The 20,077-nt window shown below is 57.6% G+C and overlaps 2 protein-coding genes across 2 annotated transcripts in view; both read left to right on the plus strand.

Annotated features, from left to right (window-relative positions):
* The window catches only part of EIF3B (eukaryotic translation initiation factor 3, subunit B), a 22,289-nt gene extending 9,826 nt beyond the window's left edge, over window positions 1-12,463 (plus strand). The window contains exons 5-20 of the mRNA XM_010832662.1: window positions 115-172; window positions 364-492; window positions 879-1,036; window positions 1,724-1,855; window positions 1,935-2,001; window positions 2,334-2,380; window positions 3,584-3,794; window positions 4,954-5,026; window positions 5,773-5,895; window positions 6,747-6,825; window positions 7,502-7,640; window positions 8,918-9,043; window positions 9,560-9,637; window positions 9,963-10,071; window positions 10,502-10,621; window positions 11,206-12,463. Coding sequence (XP_010830964.1) covers window positions 115-172; window positions 364-492; window positions 879-1,036; window positions 1,724-1,855; window positions 1,935-2,001; window positions 2,334-2,380; window positions 3,584-3,794; window positions 4,954-5,026; window positions 5,773-5,895; window positions 6,747-6,825; window positions 7,502-7,640; window positions 8,918-9,043; window positions 9,560-9,637; window positions 9,963-10,071; window positions 10,502-10,605 — 1,633 coding nt within the window. The 3' untranslated portion in view covers window positions 10,606-10,621; window positions 11,206-12,463. The remainder of the gene's footprint in view (window positions 1-114; window positions 173-363; window positions 493-878; window positions 1,037-1,723; window positions 1,856-1,934; window positions 2,002-2,333; window positions 2,381-3,583; window positions 3,795-4,953; window positions 5,027-5,772; window positions 5,896-6,746; window positions 6,826-7,501; window positions 7,641-8,917; window positions 9,044-9,559; window positions 9,638-9,962; window positions 10,072-10,501; window positions 10,622-11,205) is intronic.
* A 72-nt stretch (window positions 12,464-12,535) lies between these two features.
* The window catches only part of LOC104983209 (kinesin-like protein KIF19), a 25,105-nt gene continuing 17,563 nt past the window's right edge, over window positions 12,536-20,077 (plus strand). Inside the window, 7 exon segments of the mRNA XM_010832663.1 lie at window positions 12,536-13,658; window positions 14,674-14,754; window positions 16,931-17,041; window positions 18,398-18,485; window positions 19,389-19,442; window positions 19,445-19,524; window positions 19,722-19,938. Coding sequence (XP_010830965.1) covers window positions 13,572-13,658; window positions 14,674-14,754; window positions 16,931-17,041; window positions 18,398-18,485; window positions 19,389-19,442; window positions 19,445-19,524; window positions 19,722-19,938 — 718 coding nt within the window. The 5' untranslated portion in view covers window positions 12,536-13,571.

Below are 20,077 nucleotides of genomic sequence, written 5' to 3' on the forward strand. Positions count from 1 at the left end.
CCCGCCAATAATGACCAAGCAAAGCCTGTCCTTTCCCTTTGCGGGAGGGGTGCAGTACTGCCTGGCCGAGGACCACTCACCTTGTGGTCATCTGATGTGTCACTGATCTTCCAGGTACATGACCATCAGTGATGAATGGGATATTCCAGAGAAACAACCTTTCAAAGACCTGGTATGTTGCATAAAATCTGTATGTAACTAGAAGAAATGGTGGCTAGCCTCTTGGCTTGAAGTGGTGACTTCCTTAGGAATTAACGGTGCTGAGTGGATTTGTCACGTTGCTAAGTGCAACACTGTGAATGTGAGTTTTCTTTGGCTAAAATTAAGGAAATGTGTTCCATCCCTTGTGCTTGGCTCCTTTAGGGGAACCTGCGCTACTGGCTTGAAGAGGCTGAGTGCAGAGATCAGTACAGCGTGATCTTCGAGAGCGGGGACCGCACTTCCATATTCTGGAATGATGTGAAGGACCCAGTCTCCATCGAGGAGAGAGCGGTGGGTATTTGCTGCCGGGCAGGGTTTCCTTAACAAAGAAGGGTGTGGTGGGAATCCCTGGCGGTCCAGTGGTTAGAACTCTGCGCTTTCACTACCATGGGCCTGGGTTTGACCTCTGATTAGGGAACTGAGATCCCACAAGCCACGTGGCACAGCCGGGAGGAAAAAGAGGAGCGTGGTCCAAGAGCAGGTGAAGTGCCATGTGCTCTGAGGCTACTGCTCTTGACAGCAACTTTTATTCTTCCACCTTTGAAACAAGTCCTAAGAAGTGAATAGGCTTCTTGTATTTTTAGTTCAAAGTTTGGGAGCTAAATTCATCATAGACTTTGGAGCCTTTGTGTTTGGCTTTTTTGTTGTGTTAACATTGGTACTGGCTTTTTCCACAGCGATGGACAGAGACATACGTGCGTTGGTCTCCTAAGGGCACCTACCTGGCCACCTTTCACCAGCGAGGCATTGCTCTGTGGGGGGGAGAGAAATTCAAACAGATTCAGAGATTCAGCCACCAAGGGGTTCAGCTTATCGATTTCTCACCTTGTGAAAGGTAAGCTGGTATAAAATGGCAGATGGAGTGCCGCCAGCCCTCTGTAGGGGATTTTCTAAAGCTTTATTTTGCAGTAATTCCCACTGTCAAGTAGAATCGTCACAGGAGAGCACAGAGGACTCCTGTGTGCCCTTTACTGTGAGCGGTTATGTGTTGTTGCTTTGGCTTCATCACCTCCTCTCTCCACACGTTTGCGTAAAACCCCGTCGTCTAACAAGGGCCTTGAGCGCCCGCTGCCGTTGGTGTCCACTGCGGGACCCAGCTCTTTACCTGATTAGTCCAAGAAAAGAAAGTGTGAGCGTGCCACACCGCTCCTGCCGCTAGTGCACACCTCGGACTTTGGTTGGGAACCCGCTGGGTCTTCCCTTGTCCTGATTTTGTCAGAGAAGCGTGACCCTTGGAGTACTCCGTGGTGCCAGGCAGGACTGAGTGGTGTGTGCCCCAGTGGTTCTGCTCTGTATTTGGAGTGGGCTCTCTGGACTGGATGACGTTTTGGGGGATCCTGGAGGGCAGAGAAGGTGCTGGTTGCATGAGTCTTGACTGCTCATCCCAGGAGTCTCCCACCCTTGTGCCTGGAGTCACGTTCGGGAGCACAAGCCTGTCACTCCCGCCACGGCTGGTCCTTGACGCACCCTCACAGGAGAGGAGGCGGGGGTGCAGGGGGTGATGCTGCGCCCTCTGCTGCAGGTACCTGGTGACCTTCAGCCCCCTGATGGACACTCAGGATGACCCTCAGGCCATCATCATCTGGGACATCCTCACCGGTCAGAAGAAGAGAGGTTTCCACTGTGAGAGCTCAGCCCACTGGCCTATCTTTAAGTGAGTGGACCCGGGTAGCCACGGTGGCCTCTGCGCCCCTCTTCATCGACCAGCTTGGCACTTCTTTTTTTCTCCTTAGGTGGAGCCACGATGGTAAATTTTTTGCCAGAATGACACTCGATACTCTGAGTATCTATGAAACTCCTGTAAGTGGCTGATTTGATTGCCTGAGCTGAGCTGCCCTGTCGGGAGCTGTCGCGGGCGCAGAGCTTTCCTTAGTGTGTGGGGTGGCCTCCGGTTTCTGGGCCTTGCAGGTTCTCGGGCCCTGGTTCGGGTCTCTGCTGCTGCGGGGAGCTGGGGATGGGAGTGGCTGGACGGGCCCTGGAGGGTGTCTTACTGCTCTGGGTCGTCACTCCCCAGTTGGTCTGTCGCCCTGTGCCAACACTGCCCCCCTCAGCAAGCTCACGCTGTAACGAATGTATGTGCTGTTGAGGCAGCGGTCTGATCTGACGCCGTTGTCACCTCGTTTTTTCCATAGTCTATGGGTCTCTTGGATAAGAAGAGCTTGAAGATCTCTGGCATAAAGTAAGTGACTCTCAGCACGGGGTGGGGCGGAAGTGCGGGTTGACTCCCTCCTTTAGCACTTGGCTCCTATAACGTTGCAGAAAATGCTGGTGCCAGTCAGGGGGCATGGGGGTGTCACCGTGGGCTTGTGCCCGTCACCGGGGCACAGGGGTGTCACCACGGGCTCGTGCCCATCACAGGGCACGGGGGTGTCACCGCGGGCTCGTGCCTGCCGCCGCGGGCTGCTCGTTGGCGGCCACGTCAGCATTCCCTGCCCCTGCTTATAGGGATGTCTCGAGGGCTGCTTCCTTTCATGTTCCCGCCTGGGGACCAGAGACTCAGGGGCACAGTCTTTAAGGAAGAGGAGCCTCCTCTTTGTCAGGGGTCTCCATGTCAGTGGTCTCCATGTCAGTCTGATGGTTTGTGCCATGGGTTTGCTTGGCCTCTGAGCTGTGTCTGGTTTGGTCTGTCAAAAAGTAGGCACATCTTCATCTGCTTGAAATCTCTGGGGGCAGTGAGAAATACCAGCAGTGCAGGGGAAGCGCACGTTTCTTACTGTTCTATTATATTTATAATATATTTCTCATTTATATGTATACTGTATAAATACTATACAATATTTATATATATACTGTCCTATATATATATTTATATATATATTGTGGTTTATAATTAAAACTGGGCATTAATTGGCAGTAAAAGCAAAAGTGAAGATGCTCTGCGTGGACAGGAGCTCGTGGATTGTTTGTTAACGGAACTTTTTAATTTTTGCAGTGAAGAGAACCGCCCCTACTTCTTCCTCCTCATCCACTTTTTAACCTGGGGTTTCCCCCTTTGACCCCGTAATGAATGTTCAGAAATCAACAGCTGGTCCATCGGCCTAAAGTTTATTTTACCTGCCTTGTGGTGTAGAGTGTCAGTGCGGTTTCAGAGCCTGGGCTTGAGTCCCGTGACCCGTGCTGGTGGGTGGTGGTATCAGGATTCGCTCCTCACTGGCACAGTGAGTCTGGCAAAGCCTCCAGTTGTCCTGGGCACAGCGGGCTGCACAGGAAGTCCAGAGTAGGCCTCTGGAGGTGGGCACTCAGGGTACCGTTGCTCCTGCCGTTCTGGGAGGTGAATGTGCCAGCGCCCTGCGTTGCACAGTGAGTGAGCTCTTTCATTCCTATGCCTTCCTCATCATGGCTCAGCCGGGCCTGGTAAACATTTTATTTTCTTCTTCTGCAGAGATTTTTCTTGGTCCCCTGGTGGTAACATAATAGCCTTTTGGGTGCCTGAAGATAAAGATATTCCAGCCCGGGTAACCCTGATGCAGCTGCCTACCAGACAAGAGATCAGAGTTAGGAACCTGTTCAACGTTGTGGATTGCAAGCTGCATTGGCAGAAAAACGGAGATTACTTGTGTGTTAAAGTAGACAGGACTCCAAAAGGCACCCAGGTAGGCGGACACCAGTGGGCGGGCTCATTCCTTCTGCAGCTCAGTTTGGGGAGGCGGGGCAGTGTTATGGATTTTTTTGGTTCAAACTTAAGACTTTCTTCAGGCTCACCTGGCACCAAAAGTTAGCTGTCGCGTCGTGGCTAGAACCGTTACCATATTCCAGCAGAGGAGTGTAATTCTTTCCTATAAACTGAGTGCGTGATGCGTCGCTTAGTTGACATGGGTCAGCGCTCACAGGAGAACCCCGGGGAATCTCCAGGCACCTACCTCCCTTCTCTGTAGGTGTTAAAGCAGTACATTGTTTTCTTCAGGTTTTCCTTTGGAAGCAGAGTAGCATGCTTGACACAGTTCTGCGTCCAGACTTTGTTTGTTTGCCTCATTTAACATTTTGGGTTTTTTTCCTTCTAATGGAAATATTTATTTCTTTGACAATAAGTTTCTGAGGTGTGTGGTCACGTAGCCGTGCAGCAGCCACCACTCTCTTAACCTCAGAACATTTCCATCTCCCGTGCCAGCCGTCACCCGGCTCCTGACACCCGTCACCTGCTTGCCCGCTCCCTGTCTCTGGGCGCTCCTGTTCTGGACATTTCTCACGAGTGGAGTCATGCTCTGTGGCCTTCCGCATCTGGCCGCCTCCTCTGCGCACGGGGTGCAGGCTCACCCCTCGCCGTTTTCCGTGGCTGAGCACGTGTACTGTGTCACATCATGCTTGCCAGTTTATCCCTTGGTTGGCATGTGGGCTGTTTCCATCTTTTGGCTATTACGGATAATGCAGCTTTTTACATGAACATGGACGTTCCACTGTTTCGAAATAACAGTTGGATCAGTCCCAGTTGGTGGGCCTTTGGGGCACTACAGGAGGTTTGCAGAGAAGCCACAGTGCGGATCCTTGGGCCCATCTGCTGGAGGTGACCTTAGGGCAGGTCTTGAAGTAGGGTCTGGGTTGAGGCCGAGGGGTGAGTTTCTTCTCCAGACACTATACCCGTCTCCGCCTTCCTCATCATTTGAGAGGTCTCGTTGCACCGCTTCAGTCACTGCCGATTTTCACGTCTACCAGGTGTATACGTTTAATCTCTCATTAAATTCTTAAGTTGTCCTTTGAGTCTTCCTCATGCTTTCAGTTTTCAGAATGTCACCCCTTCTTTTTTCTTTTAAACAGGGTGTTGTCACAAATTTTGAAATTTTCCGAATGCGAGAAAAACAGGTGCCTGTCGACGTGGTCGAGATGAAAGGCAAGTGTCTCCGTCCTGCCCTGAGGCTGAGTGGCCACCGAGCCGTCGTGCCCACTCGCAGCGCTTCCCTGCGAGTTTGCGGCCCCGGGCAGGCTGGCCGAGGTCAGGCGTCTGTCTGTTACAGAGCATACGTTGGTTCACGGTTTCTTTGTCCTTCCCGGCTTCAGTCTCTTAGCCTTTCCAGTTGCCAGGTGAAGAGACGCCCCCCTTTTTTTCATTCACACCACGTGATCTGCTTACATAGCAGAGGGACACAGGTTCAAGCCTGGTTTCACGCTTAGGAGAAAGTGTGAAGAGCAGGTTTTCATCACACCCCTGCAACGCAGCTAAGGGCTTGTCCTCTTACATATGAAAGTTCTCAGCTGAGTAGCAGTGTTTTGGTTTTTTGGACTCCTGAAAACTTGAGACACTGTCTCTGCCTTTAGGTCGAACATTTAGCGTGTGTATCCTGTTTTGCTGGGGAGAGGAGGAAGGGAAGGGAAGGTGCTGCCTGGTAGAGGGCGTGACCCTGTGTGCCATGAGGAGAGAGAGGGGGCTCATCCACAGGCCGCCCCGCCCCTGTGGCAGGAGATTGGGGCATGCCTGCCGGCCGTGGTGGCTCCACAGGGTTCAGCGTGCTGTCTTTGGCCTGTGCTGCTTGTGGGCCTTTTAATGAACCTAAGAATCTGGGGTGTCTCTGGTTGAACAGCCTTAACGGAAAATGATGTTCTGTGACCAAGGAGCTCACCCTTTTTTCCTGGCCCTAGAAACCATCATTGCCTTCGCCTGGGAGCCGAACGGAAGTAAGTTTGCTGTGCTGCACGGGGAGGCGCCTCGGATATCTGTCTCCTTCTACCACGTGAAGAACAACGGGAAAATTGAGCTCATCAGTAAGCAGCTGAACGGGAGCCTGGGGCAGAGCTTGGTTATTGCTTCTGGGAGAGTGCTTGGCTGGACAGAGCGTCCTGTGGGCAGCTGGTGGTGGCACTGAGGGAGTTTGCTGCAAAGGACAGGCCTTTTGTGCACTCCTGAGCAGCGGTGTTTATGGTAGCATCATTCTGTGATGTCGTCAACTGGCTGTCACAAAACTGAACGTATCATTAGTTCTCTTTGTTATGAAAGGAAATGTGGATAACAGAAGAGTTCACGGCCTCCTGTAGTAAAGTAGGTTATGATACGGCAAGCGTGCAAGTGCCTCTGCTTTCCAGGCCCCGCAGCCCTGCCTCCCCTCACAGGGTCAGCCTGCAGATCACCATAGTGCTGGGGACTGCTGAGCGGATTCGCGTGGATCCTTTCCATCCTGCCCTCCCTGTCAGGGTGGTGCTGCCCCCCTCCCCAACCTGCCCCCCCTTCCTGAGTAAAGAGACCAGGACCAGGCCCCACCCCTTCAGAACGTGAGCATTGGGTTGGCATTGGGAGAGATGGTGGAATTAGTTTCTTTCAGTTAAAAAGTGAGTCACTAGAATGGATTTTTAGGCTTTGGGGGTCATATATATCTTTGAGAATGTGATAGAAACTGGACTCCTTGCCCTGGTGGTGAGTCCCCATGGTAACACTGCCCGAGTGAGGTGTTTTGTCCGATGACACTGTGCAGTGTGGTGTTAGGTATTTAAAGTAGCGCTGCGGTTTCAGAAGCCCTGCAGCCCCCTAACTGCAGAGGTGTAGCACCTCAGTCCGGTGTGCACACCCACGGGCTGGCCCCGTCTCGGCCGCACGCTGACCTCTGACCCTCTCCTTTCAGAGATGTTCGACAAGCAGCAGGCCAACACCATCTTCTGGAGCCCCCAAGGACAGTTCGTCGTGCTGGCTGGCCTGCGGAGGTGGGTTCTGCTGATGCCCTGTGCGGGGCTGGGGGAGACTGTGGCCCAGGCCCGGGCTCTGGCCCCGAAGGTTGCTCTGCTGCCTCCCTGCAAGCGCGGGGACAGGTGCTCCCAAGGGCATCCCGGCCTGGGTGGATTGTGCGGTGTCTCCATCCTGCTGCCCAGACGTGGCCAGGACCAGGCCCCTTGCAGACGTTCCCACTGGGGACTGCGGGACACAGGACCTCCTCCTGGTGACCCAGTCCTCTGATGTAAATGCCACGTGTCCGTGTGGGAAGGGTGTCTGGCCGGGCTGGGAGCCTGTCTTGCCCTCTGCTGGGTGTGCCCACGAGCACCTGGACGCTCGCCCCCTTGCTCCCCACCCGGTTGCGCAGCAGGCCGCGCAGAACCTGTGGCAAGCATGCAGTGCGTCCTCTGGGCTGGTGGGGCTCCCTGCCTCCCTGTGGGCGCCACGCGCTGTGGTTTGGCAGCTCGGCCTCTGCCAGCCTCTCCTCCGGGAGCAATCACAGCAGACACTGCGTGCTTGCGTGCCCTGTGCATAGTCTGTGTCGCTGTGGTCATTTCCGTGTCCACGATCAGGCGGGACACCGGGCTCCCGAGTCCAAGCCTGCTCACCCTGAGCTGAGACCGGGCACAGACGCGACTCGCAGTGACTCCAGCCGTGCTGTCTCCCCAGCATGAACGGCGCCTTGGCGTTTGTCGACACCTCAGACTGCACGGTCATGAACATCGCAGAGCACTACATGGCCTCCGACGTGGAGTGGGACCCCACCGGGCGCTATGTCGTCACCTCCGTGTCCTGGTGGAGCCACAAGGTACGGGGGCCCCGGGCGCCCTGCTGGCTCTGCCTCAGGGCCCTTGCCCTCACCCCAGGACTGTAGCTCTGTGGGTGGTGGAGCTTCCTGCCGTTCAAGGGTCCCCAGCCTGGCCCGTGCCCTCTCTCCCTCCCCTGTGTTCTCATGGGGCCCCTACTCAACAGCGTGAACGTGCCTTAGCCATTGTCAGCCATTCATTGTCCTCTGTTCCTGCTGGCTTGAGACGTTACAAGGACAGGTGCCATTTCTCCTGAGCTACATCCCCAGCATCTGAAACTGTTGGCACATTGTCAGCCTTCAGTCAGGATTTGCTGACCGAATTGGCACATGAGAAAACACGTCGTTTCTGTTTTTAACTTCCTGAAAAGATCACCCTCTCTGTCTTCAGTGAAAGATCCAAGGGTGTGTTGGTGGGGGTAGATGCAGGATTTAGCACTTGCAGGAACCGCTGTGAAGTCTGCCAGGGAAGGGGCTTCTCGGCCTGGGCCCTCCCTGGACGGGCGGACTGGCACTCTCCTGGGAGGGGACCCACTTCCTCGGGTCTTGGGAGAGTCGCGGCCTGAGAAGTCTGTGTCTGCACAAGCCACAGTCTGTACTGTTATCATAAGCCCGGTATTCCCACTGCTGGTAAAATTTGCTCAAGATCCTTCTGTATACTTAATGACTATTTTTACTGATTGAGGTGTTCACAGTTGAACCAACTCACACACGTTTACCAGTCGAGACAGAGTGATTGTGTTTAATGAAGTTTCAGGAGCAAGAGCTTTGCAAATGTTGCTGGAAACAGTGTCTTGAATGATATCCTTGTGTTCGGGTCAGGGCATGTGGACCGTGCCCAGGCCTGTTGTTCAGAGGTCACCTCGCCGAGGCCTGCCCTGACACTTTAAATCCTCTGAGCATACTGACCACTCTGCAGCGGGAGTCCACCAGGGTGTAGGCGCTGCTTCCTCCATCAAGAAGGTCTTGGTAAAGAGAGACGTCTGCTGAGCTGTGGTGGCGTGGCTGTCAGCCTGTGCTCTGGCACCAGTGCTCTGCTGGCGCTGTTCTGCTGCTGCACACGCTGCACTGTGCTGCCAAGCGCATACTCTTAGCTGTCTGTTCGCCATGGTCCTCCCCTGCTCACGGTGTCCCCTCAGTACCAACAACACTGACAAATGATTGGTTCTCAGACATCTGTTGAGTGACGTGAATTTTGCCAGTTCTGTTGACAGGATTCAGGGTCTCTCCTGGGGTCACCTGGTGGAGTGGGCAGCTAGTGAGGCTCTTCTCTCTTCCAGGTGGACAACGCCTACTGGCTGTGGACCTTCCAAGGCCGCCTTCTGCAGAAGAATAGCAAGGACCGCTTCTGCCAGCTGCTCTGGAGGCCTCGGCCCCCCACGCTCCTGAGCCAGGATCAGATCAAGGTCTGGTTTTCCTCATCAGCTGCAGGGATGTGGCAGTGACTGGCACGAGGAGGTTTTCCTTCTGATACTGTCAGGGTGACAGTGAGGAGTGGGGGTGTGGCTCTCACAGCAGACCCTTTGAGGAGATGGAGAGCAGTGAGAACCAAAAGGAAGAGGGTAGTTTCAGCAGAGGAAACAATTTTCAGGTTCTGAGGCCACGTCAGAACCGTTGTAGGAAGTTTGCGGAAACGGAGGGGCAGGTGAAGGGTGATGGGCCGCTGGAAAGTCCTGGTGGGACTGTGAGACATGGGATTTACGTAACTGTGGTAGGACACGCGGTGTTTATCAGGGCTCTTCTGAGGGACGAGTGTAAATCCCGGGGAAGGAAGGCTGCCGGTGGGAAACGTGGAGGCCGGCGCCACGTTGAACACTCAGGTGGCTGCGCTCTGCTGAGCGCTGAGGCTGCAGCCGTGAGGAGCGTGTCTGTGCCTCTTAGCTTTGAATGTGCTGATCCTGAGGGACTTGTCTTTGTTTCAGCAAATTAAGAAGGATCTGAAGAAATATTCCAAGATCTTTGAACAGAAGGATCGTTTGAGCCAGTCCAAAGCCTCAAAGGTTAGCCGTATTCCCAGGCATGAGGGAAGCGCCCAGACAGTCCTGTCGGCTCACAGCAGAGAGGCCAGCACCAGGCCAGGGGACAGACCCCAGGGTTGGCTTCCATCCACGGGAGGGCATGGTGGAGGGGCCGCCAGAGGAAGGCTGAGGGCGAGCAGACACGCCCAGCGCTCCCGCCCCGCAGCCTCTAGTGGAGCCCTACATCGTCCTGTCCTTCAGGGTGGGCACCGCTGACCATGTTTCATTTCCACTTGGTTGAGCAAAGTGAAGACAATGGTGTGAGGTAAGTGTTCATCCTGTAAGTTCTTCTCAATTCTGCACACAGGAATTAGTGGAGAGAAGACGAACCATGATGGAAGATTTCCGGAAATACCGGAAAATGGCTCAAGAACTCTATATGGAGCAGAAAAATGCACGACTAGAATTACGCGGAGGTAACTTGTTAGCCCAAGATACACCTTTTACAGCATATAGTTAAGATATTTTTCCCCTTTTGGATCTTTTCCCAGGTTTTTCGGAACCTAAAATGTTGCCTAAATTAAAAGAACCTTTTTTTTCCTGGCCGCACCTTGTGGACATGGAGTCTTAGCACTCGGACAAGGGATTGCCCTGGGCTCAGGCAGTCAGCGGGGGAGTCCTAACCACTGGACCCCCAGGGAAGTCCTCTTAAAAGGATCGTAAACAGAATCTCTTTTAAAGATTCCTAACAAGAACTGAGTTTCCTGCCGCCTGCAGGTCACGGCCATGGACCTGTTTTTGCAGGGGACCTTGCGGTTTTCACACTGGCCTGTGGGGGGGTGGGGGGTGGCGTCTCCCACGGGTTTGTGCCCCACGTGTGCACGTGTGACCAGCAAACCCCCTCAGGTGTGGATACCGACGAGCTGGACAGCAACGTAGACGACTGGGAGGAGGAGACCATCGAGTTCTTTGTCACAGAAGAGATTATTCCCCTTGGAAATCAGGAGTGATCCGAGAGCACCTGTGGTAAGACTGGGCGGGGGCAGCTGGCGCCCTGCTTAGTTTTTCTTTGTGCTCTGTTCTGCGAGCGAGAAGGTGCTGAGAGAAGCCCGGTTTCCTGTGCCCACCATTAGCCACATCCTTGCCTGTGAGCTGTGAAGACTCTGGTGAGACCCGGAGCTCTGCATCGAGCACTCTGGGCCTTGAGCTCCACGTTTAGGGAGCGATGTTCCTCTGAAACCCAGTAGGGTTTGGCCATGGGCAAGAGGAGGGCCAAAGGAGGCTTTGGGGAGAAGACAGGTGCCCATCAGATGGTGGCCTCACCAGCCGCAGCACTTGCTGTGGTCAGTCCCCGCTTGGTCTGGGCAAGAGCCCACCTGTCAGCTGTGGCTTGAACATAGGCTTCAGTGACACACAGGGCCTGGGGCGCTGCTCTCAGAGCTGACACCTGTGTCTGTCTGTGTAGGGGGCACAGGGCTGTCTGGCCGTGTGGTCCCCGGAGCAGGGAGCGCGGGGGTGGAGGCTGCCCCGTCCAGGCGGCCCCTGTCTGCCAACCAGCCTGCCGCCGCACCTCGTTGGGACAGAGGGTGAGCTGTGTCTCCTTGTTGCAGCGTCGCCGTGCACTGTGCTGGAACCAAGCTCACCCTTTTGCAGAAAGCCTGCACATCCTGAATCCACCTGTGCTTCTGTCGCTCCGGCCCGAGGCTGCGCCTGGGAGTCGCCATCTCCACACGTCGCTGTGCCTTTCAGCCCCTGGCGTCCGCCGCAGTGGAGGCGTGACGGTCCGGCCCCTTGGGGACCTCACGCACGGCAGACGGCGCCCTGCCTCCCACGGTCGGCGCCTGCACAGCCATGCGGGGCACCTGTGCGCCCCCCACCATTCAGGTTGTGACAGGTTCTCTCAACAGGCTGAACACGGAAATAAAGCAAATGTGTGTGAAAAAGCCGTCTCTCTCCTCTTTGAACGTAGACAGCGGCCGTGACCTGGGTGCCTCTCCCGTCTGCCGCGGTAGCAGCCGCCTTGGGCTCGTTGTGTCCAGCACTGCACTCGAGAGGCGCAGAGGGCCGCCAGCCCCCCGGGGTCCGCTCCTCAGCTGAGCTCTGAGAGGTGGTGCGCCAGCCCAGCTTATTCCTCTTTTGCCTCCCGCGCCTGCCAGTTCACCTGACGAGAAACACCCCTTTAGCCTTTGCCTCGGTTACACAGGTTTGAAGACTCACACTGACAGTTGCGCTTGGTCCTGTTTGAACACCTAACCCTCCCCTCCCAGGAGGGACTGAGCGAACCCTGTGACTCGGCCTGTTTTCACTGCGGTGTCGTGCTGCCCTCGGTGCCTTGTGAAACGGCAGTTCTTCCACGGCTGTCTTTCTCCCAGAACCTGAAGTTTAGTTTAACAGGCAGTGAAGCCTGGAATTCACAGCCGTGACCGGTACTGTGTACAGACCTAAGACACCGTGTGGGGCCAGGGACAGCAACCGTCGGCCCTGTGGCTCAGCTGGCTGGCGCCAAGTGGTCCCTGACCCGCCGGATCCCCAGGGGCCCCCAAGCTGGCAGGCCGCCCGCCACCGCCTGGCCTCCCCCGGGCACCTGGCACTCCAGGCTCCTCTCCGGAGCCCGTGCTTTCTCCGAGCGCTGCCGCCTCCAGCTCCTCAGCCCCCTCGGAATCACGGTAGTTCTTGTTTCCTGTCCTGTTCCTCAGACCTCACTGTGTCGAGACCCAGGTTTCCTGATTTCATGGCCCTAGGAAGGAACAAGCACATGGGTCTATCGTATTAACAGATTTTTAACAGAGCTTTTAAACTAACTTTTCACTGTTTTAAACTGGCTAGTTGTAACTTTTACGTAGTTTGTGAATAAAAATTTCTTAAGCACTTGTGCTTGCGTTCTCTCTTCTGGGCATCCTGGGGCTGGCCCTTCGTGGAGCAGTTTCCTGACCCACCTGGTGGGCTGGGGGTAGGGCAGGGTTCCCAGCATGTGGCTCGGGCCCCGGGTAGGCTCTGGGCTCCTGGCCACCTGCACAGGCCTTGTCTCTGTCGTGCTGCGGGGCAGCCGGGGCTGAGGGATTTGCTTTCATGGGGGAACCCAGTGACATGGACTCTCCAGCAAGTTCCCCGTGGGTCAGAGGCCGGACCTTCGTTGGGGGTAGAGGTGGGGAGGGGGCAGGGGAGCATGGATGTTAGGAGGGGCTTGTTCATGTGGCCAGGAAGTCCTGGAACCCAGTGTTGACCTGGACGCTACCAGCACAGCCCTGCCCATAGGCAGCAGATGGTCCGTGCTGCTGGGCCAAACAGCCAGGCAACCTCTCACGGTTACTGAACCCCAGGGCCAGCCCCTCCCGTGGAGGGGCCCCTGGGCCCTTCCCACTCTGAAGTCAGAGTGCTCGGATCTCAGCTTCGCGGATCTGGTCTCCCCGGTCTGTTTCGAAATGCAGCAGTTCAGTCTGACCAGCGCTCACTCTCCGCTGCTGCATCACCTGGCGCAGTGCCAAGCAGCGGCACCTGGCAGGCACGGCCAGCTCGTTCACAGAGCAGTGACTTCCCTGGAGGCTGCAGTGGAAAAGTTGGGCACGGCATTTAAGAAGTAAATATGCTTGAGGGTCAAGCAGAGTGGGGCCCTGAGTGTGTGCAGACGAGCAGTGTGGGAAAGGGGCTTAAAAACCACATCCTAATTTAAAAACCTGCAGGTTCATTTTAAGGTTGCTGTGGACATGCCTTTGGCAAGAAGTATTCCTAGGGGATTATTTCATCAAATGTTTCCCCCTTTGGAGGAACAGCTCCAGGGCTCAGGCAGGCACACCTGCAGGGCCGGTGAAGGGCACAGGAGCCCCCCAAAGAACCACGTAGGCGTTTCCCGAATTGTTGAGATACTCAGGGAGGAGCTGGGCCCCAGGAGCCCTGGTGACGCCACTGGCATGGGGCGGGGCTAACAGGTCTCCCGCCAGGATAGCAGGGAGCAGGCAGCTCCCGTCCACAGCCTGCCATGCCCTCCCGCCCTGCTGCCGGCCCCTCCCCGGTCCGGGGCAGCCCAGCCACGAGGGAGACGGAGCCCAAGGACCAGCAGCTCACGGTGAGCCTCCTCCGCGCGCCAGGACGGCCCTCGGCTGCCTCCTCCTGACCCGCCGCCCCCAATGACCTGCTGTCATCAGCCCAGGCCCCCGTCTGCTCAGCTCTGCTCTGTCCCTGCTCTGCTTAGCCGTCCCTCATGAGGACCTGGTGACCCCCCTGCTCCTCACCTTGAGTCTCCAGCATCCCTTCACCCCTGCCCTCTGGACCTCACTCCCCAGGGAGCTCAGCGCCTGGACTGTGACCCCCAGATGGAGCGGGGTGGATACCCCCTACACCTGGCCCCAGCAAGGCCCGAGGCCTAACCAGACCCGTCCCCTAGGTGATGTGCAGGCTCAGTCCATTAGACAGTGGGGTGAGTGGAGGCCAGGGACGCACCCTGACCCGTAGGCTCAGCACCGAGGGACCCCGCCGTGTCCCATTCCCAGGTCTGGGAGAACCACAGCTCCGTTTCTGCCGGGAGGGACTTCCCCATCTCACGGAAGGCAGAGGCCCAGGAGCAAGGCAGTGGCCTGCTGGGGCCCACGGCTCATATGACCACGGAAGACTTGGAGCCTGCATCAGCAAGATCCCAGGGGGTCTCCTGTCGGACCCCCTTAGAGCCTGGGTGGAGGGGGTGGGGGGGCAGAGAAGGATGGGAGGCAGAGCCCAGGGCTTTTCTACTCAGAAAACCAACTCTTGCTCTGAAAGTGCTCACAGCCTGCAGGAAAGTTGGGGTCCCTTGGGTGGTGGGTGAAGAAGCCAGGGTGAGGTGTGTGACTTCACCTGTCTGTGCCTCAGTCTCCCCAGTTTAGACTAAGGAGGGTCACCTGATCACAGTGCTCCTCTGAGCACCATCGTGAGCCGTGGACAAGGAAGTCAGCGCCTGGTGGGGTTCAGCGGCCTTGACTGCTTCACCGGGAGTGGGAGGCTCACCGGAGGTGGGGGTGGGCGCTGGGCCAGGGCCTCTGTGGCCTGGAAGGACAGGGAGCTCCTCCCTGGGTCCTGGGAAGGCAGCTGCCATGGCGTCCTCCCCACAGGTGGCGCTTCGGATCCGCCCGCTCAACGACACAGAACTGGAGGAAGGGGCTGCCGTCATTGCTCACAAGGTGGGGGACCAGGTGAGGCTGTCACAGGGCTGCAGAGCGTGACCCCCACCCCCACGCGTGGTCACCCACCTCAGGCCCCCTCTCCCGTCCACTCACTCCTTCCACCCTCCCTTCCAGAAAAGTTCACATCAGAGCTCACAGCGGCCGGGCGCCCCACACACTGGGGTGGAGCCATGGGGGACTCTAGGGCCTGCTCCCCCAACTCTCCACCCCGCCGACCCCACCGCCCCAGCTCCCTTCGTACCTGGGAGCGGGGAATGGAGCAGGGCGTCAAGCAAGAGATAAAAATCTAAGGTCGGGGAGCTGAGCACACAGAATAAAGCAGCCAGAGGCAGCGCGGAGGCGGGAGAGGCTGGTGGTCTGGGGAGGGGCAGTCCAGAGGCCACTCCAGGCCCCAGTGCGAGAGCACGCGGAGCCAGGCAGGCGGCACCGGGATGGGCCAGCAGGGCCCTCGGTTTATCAGGTGCAGATGTGAGGGGCCAGGTGACCGATCCTGCACTGCAGGACGGGCGGCTCGCTGGCTGCCACGTCGCCAAGGACTCCCGCTCCTTGGAGATCGGGCTCAGAAGCTGTGCTCTCAGCGTGGTTTCAAGGTGCTGGTGCCCGTGGTCTCCACTGGTCGGAATAAATGCCAAATCCGGGGGAAGGGCAGATGTGGTGCCTGAACTGCATTTCCCCGTTTGCCTTCAGTGGGCAGCCGTTTCAGGACGTTCCCAAGATGAGTTTGTAAAGGAGCCCGGGGGCAGGGCGCCTGGCTGAGGCTGCCCACCGGGTGGGGCCGCCCAGCTGAGCCGGCAGGGAGACGCTGGCGTGACACCGCGGGAGGAGGACAGGATGGATGTCTGGGGTAAAGGTGCTGACGCGGTTCGCGCAGAGAGGCTGGGGTGGCTTAGCGCTGAATTCATGGAGGCCCGACGAGGCCGCTGTTAGACTGAGGGGAGCACAGTCTTACAGGAAAGGTTTTGGCTGAGCTGTGAAGAGCATGTACACAGTCTTAACACGGAGACAGCGTGGATGTAACTAAGCTTACGATGAGACCACCCTGGGAGGCGGGACGTGGAGGCCGACTCCCCAGGATGCAGCAGAGATGGGCAGATTCCCAGGGCCCGCGCTCTGCAAAGGCAGGGCGATTACGGCCCCACAGTCAGCCAAGAGCTGGGGCGGCGGGGCTGCGGGTCCACAGGCTGGCGAGTCGCGAGCTTAAACTGCACGCCTCGCTGACTAAAGCAACACGAGCAGAGGAGGCAGGCGCGCCCTTTGGAATAACTGTAAAGCAAACGATTGCAGAACCCACAGTAGCTGTCGACGTGGTCTCCCCAGTCCCCAGATCTTGGCACGTTGCCCATCATGGGGATGGACTGACCTCCTCCCAGAGAGCTCTGGCCATCTCTGGGTGAGACGGGCAGGTGGCCAGGGGGCAGGGCTCTCAGTCCACCCGGCCGTGCCCCTAAGACTCCCTGGGTGCCCCAGGCCCTGTGCCAGAGTAAACAGCTCATGGGTCTCTAGATGCTCTGCCCCCAGTGCCCAGGGAAGGGCTCTTTTGAACCTCCCGTCCCCAGGGGCCTCGTACACCTTGCTTTATAATCACGTATTTATGTGAGAAAGGAGGGGCCCTGGGGAGGGGGCACCGAGGCGCTCAGAGGGACAGGCGGGCTCCAGAGCTTCGTGGGCCCTGCCCTCCCCCTCCGCGGCCCACTCCTCTGTCTCCCCTCGCCTCTAGGGGGCACAGCCCCTGAGCAAGAGCTAAATGGGCAGGCACACATCCCCAGGCTTGTGCGCAACGCCACTGGCTCTGAGCTCCACCATCCACAGAGCCAGCCCCCACGTGCAGGGCGTGACTAGGGGCACTATGGCTGGCGGGGCTCTTCCCCAGCCCTCAGCACCTAGGCTGGCTGATAGCTGGTGTCGGGGGTGCCATCCGGGCAGGGCCTGACAGATGGGCACTGGTGGGACGCTCATGTGTGAGGGCTGGAGGCAGAGCCTGGGAGGCCTGGGGGGCTCACAGCCATGGCTCTGAGGTCGCTGCGCCCTCACCGGCAGACGAAAGTGGGGAAGCTACCCGCGGGTGCCAGGCACCTGCAGCCCGGCCCAGCCACAGGCCGAGCCCTGGATGCTGTCAAGGGAGAGAGCCAGGCCTGGGCTCCTCTGCCTGATCCGGGAGCCGACCCCCGCCCCTCACGGCCCCTAGATGGTGGTGCTCATGGACCCCAGTGAGGACCCTGAGGACCCGCTGCGCACACACCGGTCTCGGGAGAAGACCTTCATCTTTGACGCTGTGTTCGACCAGCACGCGTCCCAGGTGCCCGCCCCCACCCCCACCTGCTGGCCCAGGCCCGCCAGGATGTCCTCACGCAGGAGGACTTGGCTGGGTGGCCTCACCCGTGACGTCTCACGGTCTCCTTCCTGGGTCACCCCAGGGGCAGTGAGCAGGAGGCCCCTTCCACAGACGCGGGGCTGCCAGGTGCCGCAGCTTTACCACCTTCTCCTTCACTCCTCCATGGCCTCTATCCATCTGTCCACCCATGCACCCATCCAACAAAGCCATGGCCTGTCCACACCAGGCTAGAACACACTCCCTGCCCACAGGGGCTCACACCCCAGCCGGGGGGCAGGCCCAGCTCTCTGAGCAGACAGGGTTCTTCTGCCCCGAGACCTTTACGGCGTCAAAAGTAGAAGTGACCTGGTGGTTGTCGTTTATTGAGCAGCTGTTTCACGTCAAGTGTTGTGCTCAAAGTGCTTGACACGCACTGTCTTACAGGCATCATGGCAAGCCTATAAAGTACATGTGATACTATCCCCATTTTTCAGGGAAGGAAGGGAAAGCTTGAGGAGGTCAGCAACTGGCCTGAGGTCACATGGCTAGAGACCCATAGAGCCGGGACAAGGTCCCAGACCGTGTAAGTCCAAGGATGGAGGGAAGCAGCACCAGCTTTGGCATCTGTCCTACCAGGGCTCAGACGCTCTAAGCTGGGTCACTGGCCAGGGACGTTGCGACAGATGCAGAGTGGAGTCTGGGCAGCACTCAGGGAAGACAGAAGAAGGGGGACTGTCCTTTCTACCCAGTCCAGCCCAACCCCCACACCCTCAGACACCAGCCCAAAAGGCGTCCTTCCTTGAATGTCCCTGTGGACAGGGAGCTTACTACCCACACACTCCTAGAGTTACGTGGTGCTGCCCTGAATTAGGATGCGCTAGCCCGAAGCTTTCCCTCCCTCGTCCTAGTTCTGTCCCACGAGAGGAACCATAATGCTCTTCCCAGATTTCCAGCCCCGTCACTACTTCCCAGTCCTTCGCATTCTTTCTGATTTCTCTCAGTTCATACAGAAACCCTGGGAAGGACTCACACCTGTTTGGAACCAAACCCGTCAGGCCTCATGGCACGCGCTGTGTCACTTACGCTCCCGAGCTGCGCTCCTTCGTCGTGGTCTCCTCCGGGGCGCTCGGCGCGCCAGGCAGCGCGTCTGTGATCATGCAGCTGCAGGACTGGGGTGGGGCTCAGGCCCCGCCTGAACTGGCCTCCTCCTCCATGGGGTGCCTGTCCGTGTCCAGGAGGAGCAGGGCCTTTGAGCCACCACACACTCAGCCTCTCTGAACAGCCAGGTGCCTGACTCTGGTCAGACTGTATGTTGACTGTCTTCCATCTGTCTGTCCGCAGGAGGACGTGTACCTGGCCACCACCCAGCAGTTGGTGGAAGGCGTGGTTTCTGGATACAATGCAACGGTGTTTGCCTACGGCCCCTCAGGTACCGCCAGGGCAGTGTCCTGGGAGGGAGGGAGGTCGGTGGCGGCGGGACCCCTCACAGCGTCACAGAGCGCCTCCTTCCTGAGGGCTGGCGGGCCCCTCTGCACCTGGCTCCTTGGGCCTTGCAGCAGCCCTGAAAGGCAGGTAGAACAAGCCCCGTCACTAATGAGAAAACTGAGCCTCAGACAGGTAACGGGACTTCCCTGCGGTCGCACAGCAGGTAGGACTGAATCCGGAATTCAGCCCAAGCTGACACTTTGCTGCCCGTGAGAACCACAGATTCTTTCTCTGCAGTCACCAGTTGGGGTTGGCAAATGCTCACAGAGCTAAGCTGCCTCTCCTCCTGGAAACTAGGCTCATGGAGGGTCAGAGTTGGACGGGCCTTAACCCCCTGCCTGTGCAGGTGGGGAAACTGAGGCACTGAGAAGCCTTGGTCTGAAATCACAGCTTGTTTATTTAATTCGTTCATTCATTCAACAAACATTAGGGGGCGCCTACTAATTGCTGGGCTCCAGGGAATGCAAAGTGCCAACTGGCCCTCTCCCGGGGAGGTGGCATATCCCCTGAGTTTAACGCACACGTTAATGGTCCTGTCACGAGAACAACACAAACATCTTAAAGTGCATTTGGAGAGGACAGCCGTCTCTCTGGCCCCTCCTCCTCTGACACTGTCTGCATTTTTGCTTCATGGCCTCCACTTTCGCTGCCCAGGTCTTCTTTCCCAGAGCAGCCATCAGGCTGTTCAGAGAGGGTATTTTTGTTCTTGTTTCCGAAATGGAAACCAAGCATGTCAGAGTGGCCAGGGCGGTTTGCACGATAAAGGTAGCAGGTGTGACCAGGCTCCTGGAGGGGCCGAGCCCAGCTCAGGAGCCCAGCCTAGGTGGGCATCCCCCTCCTCTTGCAGGCACTGGCAAGACCCACACGATGCTAGGCATGGACACGGAGCCTGGGATCTACCTCAGACACTCAGCGACCTCTTCCAGGCCATCGAGGAGACCCGTGACAGCACGGACTGCAGTGTGTCCATGTCTTATCTCGAGGTGAGCCGCCCACCTCCTCGGCTGCCCTGTCTGCGAAACGGACCTGATTGTGACTGTAAACCCCCGTGTGTTACCCCAAAATCCCCCTGGCCTGTGGGAAACCTCAGGGCATCTGAGACTTCTCTGGAGATGCAAAGCCCCAGGCATAGGTGAAAGCCCCGGCGCCTACTGCTGCCAGCGCTTCTGTCTCATCCTAGATTTATAACGAAGTGATCCGGGACCTCCTGAGCCCGTCTTCGGGCTTTCTGGACCTGCGAGAAGATTCTAGGGGCAGCATCCAGATTGCAGGCATCACAGAGGTCTCAACCTCCAACGCCCAGGAGGTGAGGGTCACGGGGCCCACAGAGGGACATGTGGCTCCTCCACGGCAGCCACGCTCGCCAGTCACTCAGACTGGTGACACGCAGCTCCAAGGCGGCTTCTGAGCTAAGGGTGCAGCAAGCTTCTGTGCCATGTCCTTGCTCTGCTAATCTGTGCTCAGGGCTGACCTCACCAATGGATCTCGCACTCTTCCCTCCGCCTTCATATGCAGGCGGGGGACCCCTTTTCTACA

Source organism: Bison bison, unplaced genomic scaffold (genome assembly GCF_000754665.1).
Source record: "Bison bison bison isolate TAMUID 2011002044 unplaced genomic scaffold, Bison_UMD1.0 scf7180017862013, whole genome shotgun sequence".
Classification (NCBI taxonomy): domain Eukaryota; kingdom Metazoa; phylum Chordata; class Mammalia; order Artiodactyla; family Bovidae; genus Bison; species Bison bison.